The sequence below is a fragment of the Saccopteryx bilineata genome, chromosome 1 (genome assembly GCF_036850765.1).
Source record: "Saccopteryx bilineata isolate mSacBil1 chromosome 1, mSacBil1_pri_phased_curated, whole genome shotgun sequence".
In the NCBI taxonomy this organism is placed as follows: Eukaryota; Metazoa; Chordata; class Mammalia; order Chiroptera; family Emballonuridae; genus Saccopteryx; species Saccopteryx bilineata.
The window spans coordinates 140,527,725-140,539,840 of record NC_089490.1 but is presented as its reverse complement, the minus strand read 5'-3'; the positions used below and the strand labels follow the sequence as shown (position 1 = coordinate 140,539,840).

The 12,116-nt window shown below is 55.8% G+C and overlaps 1 protein-coding gene across 2 annotated transcripts in view; it reads right to left on the bottom strand.

Annotated features, from left to right (window-relative positions):
- Positions 1 to 178: 178 nt before the first annotated feature.
- ISYNA1 (inositol-3-phosphate synthase 1) overlaps positions 179 to 12,116 on the bottom strand; it is an 85,661-nt gene continuing 73,723 nt past the window's right edge. Inside the window, exons 9-23 of one of the 2 annotated variants that reach the window (XM_066269405.1) lie at positions 10,623 to 10,689; positions 10,198 to 10,369; positions 8,965 to 9,009; positions 8,327 to 8,360; positions 5,835 to 5,950; positions 2,968 to 3,096; positions 2,699 to 2,860; positions 2,264 to 2,396; positions 1,977 to 2,170; positions 1,638 to 1,787; positions 1,346 to 1,561; positions 1,096 to 1,260; positions 892 to 1,005; positions 597 to 814; positions 179 to 489 (exon numbers count right to left, since the gene is read on the bottom strand). In XM_066269405.1, the coding sequence (XP_066125502.1) occupies positions 288 to 489; positions 597 to 814; positions 892 to 1,005; positions 1,096 to 1,260; positions 1,346 to 1,561; positions 1,638 to 1,787; positions 1,977 to 2,170; positions 2,264 to 2,396; positions 2,699 to 2,860; positions 2,968 to 3,096; positions 5,835 to 5,950; positions 8,327 to 8,360; positions 8,965 to 9,009; positions 10,198 to 10,369; positions 10,623 to 10,689 (2,117 nt within the window). In that variant the 3' untranslated portion in view covers positions 179 to 287. Of the gene's footprint in view, positions 490 to 596; positions 815 to 891; positions 1,006 to 1,095; positions 1,261 to 1,345; positions 1,562 to 1,637; positions 1,788 to 1,976; positions 2,171 to 2,263; positions 2,397 to 2,698; positions 2,861 to 2,967; positions 3,097 to 3,196; positions 3,278 to 5,834; positions 5,951 to 8,326; positions 8,361 to 8,964; positions 9,010 to 10,197; positions 10,370 to 10,622; positions 10,690 to 12,116 lie in introns of those variants that run through there. The other variant, XM_066269416.1, reaches the window with a different exon arrangement.

The window sequence follows — 12,116 nt, the reverse complement described above, 5'->3', positions numbered from 1 at the left end:
CTCGGATCTGGAGTCTCAGTTCCACCTTCAGGGCTCAGTTTACACAGAAGCCCTGGGGATTCTGGAAGGTCCCTCCCTGGTGATTGGGACAAGTTTTAAAGAGTAGGTCTTACCAGGTAAAAATCAGGGGTTGGTTAGGGTTAAGTCAAAGACCTCCAAAACCCACAGGTGTGGCTGATAGTGGCAATGCCTTTATTGCTTTATATTGGGGGGGGGGTGTGCCTGGAAGGGTGGGTTCCAAAGGGGCAATGGGGGTGGGAGTTGTGGAGAGCTATATGGCCATTGACTCAGGTGGTGGACATCAGGGGTGCCTCAGCCTGTGAGTGCCCATTGGCGTCACCAGTATAGCCATTGGGGGCTGCTGGCGCTGACTCTTTCTTGCAAGACACATGGCAGGAGGCAGCCACATAACCCACTCGCTTGACGCTAGGGCGCTCCATCTTGTGCTCCAGAAACATGTGGTTCTGTGGTGGAAGCCCCACGCAGGCCCTGGGGCACAGGTGGAGGATTCAGCAGGTCCTCCAAACCCTAGGGCCCTTTGTGCAGCCCTACCAGTGAGCACAGGACCAAAGGTAGGGCCCCCAGATGGTGCATACCTGAGGATGTTCTCGATGCAACTGCGCTGTCGGAAGAGTGCGTTGACCACAGGGCTGCCAGGTGGAGCCAGGGGCGCCTTGAAAAGGAAGCCTAGCAGCGATAGCACTGGGTGGAAGCCCTGTGGCTCTGGGTCTGAGTCAGTGCAGAAGCTCACACGCTGGCACAGCTCGGTCAACAGCACCAGGTCCAGCATGATAGGTGCAGCCAGGAGCGAGTCCTGAGGGGCAGGTGGGTCAGACAGAGGATGGGGCAGGCAAGTGGGCGGTCCCACTCCTTCCCCCATGAACTTCGCACCTCGCAGGTGTTGTGCAGAACCAGGGTGTTGGTGCCGCCCAGCATCAGCTCTGAAGTATACTCATCCATTGCGCGTTTGCTGTCGCCCACGTATGGCACGTACTTGATAACTACCTGAAGGGCAGCATAGGGTCACATGTGTCTGTCCTCCTCTGCCGGGTACCCCACTGTTCCCCCCAATCCCATGTCCTGTGCCCCACACACGCAGTGGTCGGGCTCCTCGCTGGGTGCATAAAGCACTGGATTGCTCTGCACCATGTCCTCCACCACACTGCTCTTGGACACCTCCTTGGAACGGAACTGTAGTGGCGCTGAGAGGTTCTGCCCGTCATTGTTGCCCAGGTGGTTGTAACTCACGATGGACATGGTCTGCAAGAACAAGGGGCCCCGTGGATACTGCAGGCTCTGCAGTGCAAGAGTCTGGAGTCTAGACCCCACCCCGGGAGCCACGTACCTTGAGGCCAGAGCTGATAAGGAAGTCAACGAGCACAGACTTCACCTTGGTTTGGCCTGACTTGAAGTCATCTCCACCCACAAAGACACGGTGCTGCTGTGCCAGCTCTAGCGCACCGGGCACCAGAGTATTCTGCGGGGACCCATTGAGGAAGGCACAGCCCTCCAAGATGCTGGCCACAGCAAAGAGTGTGGAGGGTGACACCTCCAGATCTAGCTGTGGGAGCAGGCGGTCAGTCAGTGGAGGGGTCTTGAGATGGCCCTGACCATGGTCCACCTTGGGGTGCACCCACCTGAATTGTATGCAGCAGGTTTTCAGCAGTGTCATTGAGGCCCGGAATGAGTTCGCAGAAGCGCTCTGTGTTCGCAGTCCACAGCACAATGACTTTGTCCAGCCCCGCGCGGGACCGGAAGTCACGGATGTCCCTGCGTATTTGCTCCAACTAGGGAGAGGGGGAAGGTAGTACAGGCCCCCTGACTCGTGGAAGCCTGGGCTACTCAGCTCCTCAAGTGCAAAGAGGGGCCTGGACCCTCTGGATGGGAGCATGGGGATAAAAAGGGAATAACGCGAGGTTGAACGGGAAACAGGTGGTGGTGATGGGGGGGAATGGTAGTGGGAACAAGCGCCGCACCTGCTGCGCACGCGTGCCAGGGATGAGGTTGTCCGCGCGCGCGCTCTGGTTAGCTGCGATGAACTCTGGGATGTAGACCGAGGGCCTTGGGTGCAGGGCTTCCATGTGCGGCCATAGCTGCTCCTGCAGCCCCCAATCTAGCACCTGCGCCCGCCGCATTGCCTCGGCCAGGTTCAGCGACGATATGTCCCAGCCTGGGGGCGATCCTCAGGCTCATCCAGGCCCAGCAGCTGGGCCCCCTCCAGGCCCCGTCTCCCACCCCACCCCCAGCCCAGGGCCCCGCCCACCGTCGAACACGAGGTCGTTTGGCGACACCATGGGCAGCAGCGCGCAGAAGGGCACGAACACCTCCTGGCCCTCAGCGTCCAGGCCCAGGCTAACGGTGCCTGCCTGCGTCAGCGAGCCATAGTAGTTGGCCTCCTGGGGGCGGCAGGGGGACAGAGTGACGGTAAGGGTAGGCGTGGTGTGGGAGGGCCCGCGGGCCCCGCCCTACTGTGGGAGCTTTAGCTCCGCTCCCAGCCTGGGCGGAAGCCGCTCCCTCTCCAGAGGTCCCTATCCAGAGCCCGCCACTATCTTAGGCTCCGCCTCCTTAAGACCCTAAGAATCCCCTTCCCAGTGGAAACCCCTCCCGGTGAACCTATCCTCTCTCCGAGCCCATCCCTTCCTGCATGGACGGCCGTGGAACTCTATTTCGCAGCACCCCATCCAACCCCCCCACCCACCTTGCGACCCATTCGGGTGGGCCAGGACAGGCGCAGCCGGTTTGCCAGCACAGCAGCGGTGAGCGTGGAGCCATTGTTGCCGCCCCAGCCAACGAGCATGACCCCGAGGCGGGGCACCTGCCGGGCGGTCCGGAAGGTGAAGCGCGTAGACGAGGGGTGCACCTGGGGGCAGTTGGCGCAGTGAGCCACGGGCCATAGACGTTGGGCAATCCCACCTCCTCCCGGCTCCTTAGGTCCCCTAGTCCCCGGCCTCCTGGTCCCTTGCCCACCTTGAGGACGCCGTCCTCGCGGCTGACGCTTGTCGTCCGGTACTCGTATTGTGCCTCGATGGCCTCAGGGCTATAGACCACGTCGGGGCTTTCGACCACAAACTGGGCTGTGGCCTCCATCACGGCGAACTGGGGGGCACAGGGTTGGCAGGAAGTCAGCAGGAACACGAGAACGGGCCAAACCGACTTCAATTCGCTGGACCTGCATCCCACCTGGGGCCCCACTCACCAACGAAGAGTCGGTTCAGACAGCAGTGCACAGCTAGAGCTTGTGGCGCGCGAACTCTAGAGAAAAGAGCCGCGGCCCCGCCCTCACTCCGCCCCTCGCTCCACCCGTGCTGGGGCGAGGGGTGCGGGGGAGGGGGGAGGGAGGAGGGGCTCGCTGGCCTTGAACTAGGGTTCGAGGCCCTACAGTGCAGAGCCTACGAGGCCATCAGGCGTCCTCCCTGCCGGTTGCTGCTGGATATCCACGTGGGCCGAATACCCTGGCCAGAGTACGGGATGCGTGGATTCACTTCAGACCACAGCCTGTTGGGCGTGCAGCCTCTTAGCCCCATTTCACAAGATAGCATTAAGGCTGCAAGTGAGCACCAGGTCCCAAAAGGCAGAGTGGCTGGGCCTATGAGGGTGGTGACCCTGGCCCGAGCTACTGCAGGGGAAACAGGCAGAGGACTCAGCTAAGACTTGACCTCAAAGCAAGACATTCTTCCAGCCCATGCTGCCTTCCCTTTCTTCTGAGCAGTAGCATCCATCAAGCACTCTGACTTCTGACAAGGCTCATATGGGGGGTCCCGTGGTTTCCCCAGCTATAGCAGGAGGGCTTGGCAGCACCAGGTTCAGGGGGAGCTGTTAGGTAGGCACAGGAGAAAAGGGAATGGGCAAGACCCAGGAAGCCAGCTGGGGAGGAGCTAGGCTTGCACTGAATCGCATACCCTAGCACTCAGTGATAAGGGAGCGTGGGAACCTAGCTGGTGGGCGGGGGTGGCTCCCCCAGGAACTTTCCAAAACAAGCGGCCTCCTCTGGCTGAAGTTTCCACCACTGGAGTTGGCCCAAAAGGTGGATATTTGGGAAATTGACAGGAAACATGGTCAGGGCCTGGCCTTGAGGGGACAGGATTCTAAGACGCCCCAAGCTTTGCTCTCAAAGGGTCCCCAGTGTTGGGGAGTTGGTGCTGGCACCCCCAGCTGGAGGGAACTCAGAGGGAGGGCTGGTCAGGGCAGGATGCCAGGAGAAGACTACTGGAAGGTGTCTTGAAATCTGGACATATCTTATCAAGAGATAGGAAGAACTGCCTAGACAAAAACCTGGGTTCAGAAGCAGATGAAAAGGCAGCCTGGGGGCAGGGAGGTTGTGTGGGTAACCACAGTAGACGCTCAGGGATGGTGACAGAAAGTATGGTGTGTTTGGGTTTTGTCTTGGTTCCTGGGTGGAGACTGAGTTTGATCACCAGTGGCCAGTGATTTACTCAATCCCATCTACATAATGTAACCTCCATAAAAACCCCTAAATAATGAGGTACGGATGAAAACCTGAGGTGCTGGGAAGGTGGCACACCAAGAGTGAGCATGGAAGCCCTGTGCCAATCGCCCACACACTGCCCTTTGTATCTTCTCCCTTTGGCTGTTGAAATATTTTCCTGCACTGTGAACCATTCTAGCAAATTACCAAACATAGGAGAGGATCATCCAAAACCTTAATTTATAACCTACTGTTCAGAAGTATGGGTGGTGGCCAGGAACTTGTGGCCAGTGTCTCAAGTTGGGGGCAGTCTTGTGGGACTGAGCAGCTTAACCTGGGGGGTGTGATGCCAGCCCTGGAAACTGAACTGTTGGATATCCAGTTGGTGTCGAAGGGTTGGAAAGTCATAGAGGGAGCTGGCACTTCCAAGACAGATATGATGTCACGGGAACATGTGCAGAGAGAGAAGGCAGGCCCCAAGACACAGCCATGGGAAACCCCAGCATTCCCAGGGCAGTGTGTGGGAGGTGCTCACAGGAGGCTGGTGGGGCAGAGTGGGCCCAGGCAGGCTCTGGAGGGGGAGTGATGGAGGCAGCTGGAAACAGCTGGGAGAGACTATTCCTCACTGTAAGATGTCTGCTAGGAGGGGTGTGTAACATGGGGTGACTGCTGCCTGGAGGTAAGTGGTTAGTAACTGAGGACCACCATCCAGACTACACTGTCTCCACCAAACCACAGGCTCCCAAGGGCAAGGGAAGAGCTGTCTTGGTTACTGCTGAGTGCCAGTGCCCAGGAGGAGCTGTGGGATCTGGGTGCTGGTGGAAGGACAATCAGGGATATTATCCAGCAAGTGGTGGAAGGGGGTGGCAGCCCCGAGTCCCTCCACTACACTATAGGTCTCAAGGGGGGCTGGGCTCAAGGTGCCGTTGGCTTAGGAGGGATGGTCAGGGAACCAACTGCCTGCAGCTGCAGTGCACTAAAGAGGTGATGGCCAAGGTGCTGCTGGGCAGTGTGGGGGGCTGTGGGCAAGGCTGGCCGAGGGCAGATGAGGCTGAGGTGTGACAGGACAGAAGGAAGCAGATGTTAGCCTGGGCCTGGGGAGTGGGGACAGGGACATTGATGTTATCCCCTGGAAGAATGTGGTGGCTAAGACAGTGGGGAGCAGGGTACACTCTGCCCTGTCAGGCCTGTCTGACCTTGCCTCCCACATCCCTTGGATTCTTGGGCCTTCTCAGAACTTAGGCCAAGGTCACTGGCCAGGGGGCCACCAGCGTGACTTAGGCCCACAGCCCTGACCCCTGGACATTAATCCTGGTCTTATGCTTTATCAGTTTTTCCCTCCCAAAATAACACTCACCCCACCCAACTGTGTCCTTGGAGCCCAGGACCTAAACCTTTGGCTCCTCACCTGGGATTTGGTATAAGGACGACCATCCCACTGTTGTCCTGGGCCTATGGGGCTCCAATGGGCCTCAGCATCCCTGTCCCCACTGGCGGGCACAGGGGATGCCCCAGCATGCCAGCCTAGGAGGAACAAAATATAAAGTTACACACCACTGTTTTCATCAGTCATAGTTTTCCCAAATAAGGGTGCTACCCTACCCCACATGGCTCTGCTGGAGGCCTAGGGACACCCTGCTTTACTCATCCTATCCATACTTAGGGGGCAGGACACTGCCCTGCTCATATACCTGCCGTGGCTCCCCATGGCCCCTGCAATCCTAGTTTTTCTGCCTTTTCTTACCTGTGATCAGGCAGTCTTAGCCTCCTGCCCTGGCACCTGCAGGACCCACCACCTGTCAGGTCAGCCTCCACCTGCCGTCTTTGATCCTGGGCAGCAGCTCAGGCAGACTGCCCAGAATGTCTTCTCTGCTTGTTCCCCATGGCCTGACCCCAGCCCAGCCCCACAGGAGACCAGGGCCACCTGGCTGTGACAGACAAACCCACACAGCTTGGGCTGCTAGATTCAGTGAAATTTATTGTAGGTTGAAAATAATCAGCATTCACCTGTTTAGTGTACAAAAAGGACACTAGATCTTTTCAGAAAATATTAGGAAACTGAAGATGTGGATGCTTTTCAATTGTAACATTTTGGCAAAAGTGAAAAGTTCTTGTAAACACCAACTCCATGGCTCAATATAGTTTTTCTCCACAGTACAATATTAAAAGGAAAAAAAAAACAGTATCAATAAGTTAAGTTTAACCAGCTAGAACTTTTGTCCATCAACCCCCAAAGCATAAAACTTTTCTTAGCTTCATAATTCCTTAAAAGAAAAGAATAAAAAACAACAAAAAGGAAATTCAACTGAAAGTCCCTTGACCAGGTTCCCAGGGCAGAGGGCTGGGCTTCTTTAAATGATCCTTTGTCACCAGTCTGCCTGTCCATGTACACAGCTGTCTGAACAACTCAAGAGTACAGGGTCTGCTCAGCCCTTTACCCACTCTGTCCCAAATGAAAACAATACAACAGCTAGTAACATGAAGGATGAGTTTCCTTGGTGATCAGGCACCCAGCCTGTGGAATAGATCAGGGGATGGGCACAGTACAGGCATTCACAAAGGGCCTGCTCTTTGGGAAACCATCAGGAGAAACCCCAAAGCTTTGCCTGTGAGCATTGTTGCTCCCTCTGTGGGTTTGGGTCATAGCCACCTGCCACCCCACTGAAGGTGTCCCTGAATCTGAGTACAAACCTCAGACCCCACCACACACACACACAAACACACACACACAGTTCCCCAATGCTCTGGAGGACACTATACGAGGCACAGTGACTAAGCAGCAATTGGGGTGTCCATACAGCCTATGCCCCCGTTGTGGGTGGACCAGGAGCCTTTTCTGAGCTCGCTCTTGGCGGCCCCCTGACCTCACCGACCCCCAGTCCCTCCCTGAGTGTATATCCTGTGGTGGCTCTGCTAAGACAACCCCAGGACCCATGAAGGGACTAAGGAATGGAGTGAGATCTCAACAATATGACATGGAAAGCAGCAGCAAAGGGGAAATTGAGAACATGGAATAAAGTCTAGCACTGTTGCTGCATAATAAGCCTGTAGCACAGAGAACCCCAGTGCCCCCGACAGCTGAGGGCCTAAAATAGTGATAGGCCAGGGGCTCCAGCAGCTGCTCCAGGAGCCAGCTGGAGTTCTTAAAATAGACCTGGGGGGTCGACCCAGCCTTTACAACCCCTTAGGAAAAACACACCCTTGCTTGGGTCCGGAGGGCCCAGCTGGGCACTCAGCCAGAGCCCAGCATGGGAAAGGTGACCAAGGCTGGTAATTTACCCAAACTTTCCAATGGCATCCATAATACTGCAGAAAGGACACAGGGCAGTGTCTAGACCCTGGGCATCCAAGGAGGGGAAGCACAGGTTTAGAAAAAAGATGCTTCTCTTTCATACAAAAATAGACTCAAGTCTCATGAGCAGTAGCTAAAAGTGGCTGTCTTTGTATAAAACTATAAAAGGCAGGCAGGCAGGCCAGCCGGCCAAGTCTTCTGGTAAGAGGGAGGTGAAGCCCCTTGGGCTGTAGTCAGCGAAGAGGTGGGCTTCCTGGGGAGCTTGTCCTGGGTGGGGGCTGCTCAGGAGGTACGGAAGCCAGGGATTGAGACACTCCACCTGAATCTGTGACCTGTGGGTGCCAAGTCTGCAGGGGCTCCCCTGAAAGCCAGCGTTGTTGGCTCAGATGAATGTGTCTTCCTTGTGTTTATTTTATTAAATAAAATTTTCCCCTTTTTTTAGCTCCCCCTGCCCCCCTCCCCTTGTTCCTCTGCCATCCAGAAGGGTCAGTCCAGGGAGGGGGGCTCCTGCCCTGTGGCCTGGCACTAGGGCCAAGCCTGCAGCTGCCGCTGGTCATACTCAGCAATGAGCTTCTTGATGTGGGCCAGCTTGCTGTGCAGGTACTCACAACGGTGCTTCTCCTGGCTGTAGTTGGTGTTGGTCTGTTAAAAGAGCAGTGGGTGAGGCAAGTCCTGGCATCCTGTAGCACGGCTGTCATGGGCACTGCCCTGTGTGGCGATGCTAGCCTACTGACCACCTCAGGCTCCTACTGCTTCTGCTTACAGGCCAGTGTCCTCTGGGCAATGACACGGACCCCTGCTCCATCTTGGACCAGAGCTCTGTGCTAATGTCCTTTCCAAGCCTCAGATCCTACCCTGGGAAGTGGGGCCATGGCCAGGGTGAGGGTCAGAGGAAAGATCAGCATGAAGCCTCCAGGCTGGGCAAGGGCCTGGCTGATAGAAAACCAGCTGGCAGCAGGAAAACACACATGGTGAACCCACAGCTAGCCTTCAGACGTAAAAACTGATTATCACCTTGACCAAGCATCAGTGAGAAGCTACCTCACATATCTTTAGGGATCCCAAGACAGGGCCCCAAGACAATGAGGCTGAGTGTCCCTGCCAGAACAGAACTTGAAGCTGGGCACTTTGTCTCCTTTCCTTGACTTTAGGGGTTGCACCACTAAGCAGTGGGAAAGCTGGAGGTCTCTGGGATGCATGAACAGGGGCTACTTCCTACCACCCCAACAATGGGGTGGAGACTTACCTTTTTGATTTTGCGATATTCCTGCAAAATCTGTCCACGAGTAGTCTAGAGAAAAAAAGAGAAAGAAAACCATGTTCCCAATTGCAGGAAGTTCCAAGTGGGTGGGGGGCCTCCCTAGTAACCCATGACCTATATATATCACCACTGGCCTGGGTGAATAGCCTCCAAGTGGCCCTGAGGGAAGCTAACCTAAGTACAGAGGAAGGGCAAGCTGGGGGAAGGAAGCTGGATCAGGGGTCAAGGTGCAGGGGCCTAGCCTCAGGGACAAGCCAGGACAGTGGAAGGGGGCAAAGAGCAGGCAGATGGCCTTCTTCCCTTGCAACCCAGCTGATTGTCCACTGTTCAAGGCTAAGTACAGAAGCCCATAATCACCTGAAAATGCAGAGGGATGCTGAGGTGTATTTACATGGGAGCAGGGAAGAGGAAGGATGGGATGCCCTGGGGGCTCATCTGTCCCAGACTCTCAGAACCCCTATCTCTACTTCAATCAAGAGCAGACTCCTTTGGAAACTGAAGCAGCCTCTGCCAGTGGAGAAAGACCCTGACCCCTAACTAATTAGGACTTGCCCTGCAGTCAGGTGACCAACTCTGAAAGGTGGCTCAAGAGGCTGGTGTTCCAGAGCTGGTTTATTCTGTAAGACTGTCCCACTTCAGGGTGCTCCCACATGGAGGCTTAGGGAGCTCATGGGCCTTAGGCCAGTGGACAAGGGACTCCTAGTACAGGTGGGAGGACCACAGGGATGCTCCATCCCATCCCACCTCCCACTGTGGCTCTGATAGCACACAAATGGGCCACAGGGTACAATGTGGCCTGGCCCTTCCCCTTCTGGTTGTTGTATCCCCTATGATATGGGTAGCGGGTTACAGAGAGGACCTCAGGTACTCTCACAGGTGGGACACAGCCCCAACCCACTATTCCCTGGCCCGACTTTCTTGGCTGCTCCAAACATCACCCCTATCCCTGAGTTCATGTTCCACCTGCAGAGCTGGCTCCACAGTCCCCACTGCGGAGGAGGCCAAGCAGACAAAGGGCCTTTGGGCTCCTGTGGCAGAGCCCAGGGACCAAGTGACCAGCAAGGGGTGGCCACCTGCCAGGCCATGAGGGTGCAAAATATTGACACAGACCCTCCTCAACAGAGAGGACAGGAGTTAAGTTTAAAGGTCTTGGTCTTAGCTGGACCCTGAGAAACAGGCCCATCCCCCTCAGGGTGGGGTACAGGCAGGGGGCCTTACCTCATACTCCTCAGAGCCCTGGGAGAGCTGCCTGAGCTGGGCATCCAGCTGTGTGAAGCGCCGAGTGATCTGTTCAATGCGGGCATGCAGGTCTCGGTACTCACTGTACTCAGCATTGAAGTCATTCTTGTAGCTTTGGCGCTGCTCTGAGGAAGAGATAGTGGCGTATTTTCTGGAAAGGGAAGAGAGAACAGTGGGGCTCAGGGGCTGTTGCAGAAAGGCTGGAGTGCCCATGGCCACACGGCCAGCCCCAACCAGGAAGTGCCCTACTCAAGCATGAGCCTGGCCTAGAAGAGGCTGAGTGACTGGAATCGGCCCAGAGGGACTCAGACTCACTCTTCCTGCCACTAAGCTGCAGTGTGGGTGGGGAGTGGATGGCAAGGTTGAAGTCCCGGGGAGAAGAGAGGCCAAAAGGAGGTACTCACAGCAAGTAGTCAGGTGTCTCCGAGGTTGATGTGGGAACACTTGAGCTGTTGCAGGTCCCGTTTGAACCTACAGAGAGCAAATGAGATCTGCAAAAGGTTCTCTTCATTGTCTGAAGGACACAGGAGGGATGACAGAGGGGCTATGAGAGATTGTGGGACCCTGCTGAACCCACAGGAACCTCAGCCTTTCCTTTATGTGTGCATGTATGTTCCTGAACCACAGATGTGTAAGTGTATAGCAACCAAGTTCCTGAGATGTTTGGTCTCCAGCCGTGAAGGACAGACAGATGGTCCCAGGGGAAACCTCAAACCTGCCTGCACCTCTCTACTAATGGAGTCAATGGTCTAAGCCCCACCTGGTGCTTCCACTGTTCCCATCAGACGAGGGCCTCTGGGACCTAAAGCAGCCCCAGAACAGGGCTGGACCAGAGTCACGAAGGGGGCACACCTTGTGGTGGGGCTTGAAGACAAGAGACCAAGGCCTGCCCAGATTATAGTCAAATGAAACTACAATCTAATGTACCTACCCCCAGCCCCCAACTTCAAGATGACTTTTCCCTTCATAGAAGAGGCTTCATCACTTGGTAGCAGAACCCAAGTGAAAGGAGAGCCATTTCCCCAGCCATCTAAATCTGGTTTCACACTTAGGTGGTAGGCATCTGGGCACACCCCCACCCGCAACTAAGTGTGCTGCTTTTAATGTGTTCCCTGGGCTGAAGCCTAATGGATGTACGTTGAGATCCATGCTCCCATGACCCATGCCCAGCGCAAGGCAGCCTCTTACGATGTTCTGTCTTGATGCTCAGGATACCTGTGTATCCTACCTGTGGCAAACCTGATGCCCTTACTCCTGCTGGAATACTTGGCCTCCCTTGTACCAGCCGAGATGGTTCCTGCTGCAGGGCCTCCACCTCGCTAGCAATACTCCCCACAGCTGCTATTCTTTCCCCTTTCATGACTGCTATCACTCCAGTAGCTGGGGGTAGGGGGGTTGTGAGTTCATACTGCAGGCCCTAGAGACAGGGTTCCCATCCTGCCCACTGGGATCAGTGGTCCTGAGCTGAGCCTAAGCCCCCAACCCAACAGGCCAGCCTTCCCAGGAAAGCATCCTGAGGCCACAGGAGTGTTCCATGGCCTGAGTAAGAGCTGGGAGGTGGGCAGAGAATTCAGGAGTGGTCTGATGAGGGTGGCAAGAGAGTGGCCCTGGAAGGCATTAGTGGAAATCATGGGACTAGGGCTAGCTGAACAAAGCCCAACAGGTGGAGGCAGCTGTACCTGTGGGGGTCAGAGGTAATCATTAGGCAGGGCTGGGACAATAGTACCACACTAGGGGACAATGCCACACAGAAGAATGGGTTAAACCAATGCGGGAAGCTTTCTCAGGTGCTGACCTAGAACCTTCTCCAAAGTGTGGGAAGGTGCCTGATGCCAGAGAACAATGCCACTATTAAGGAAGGTGGGTGCTTCCTGCTTGTATATGTTTGCCTATATATG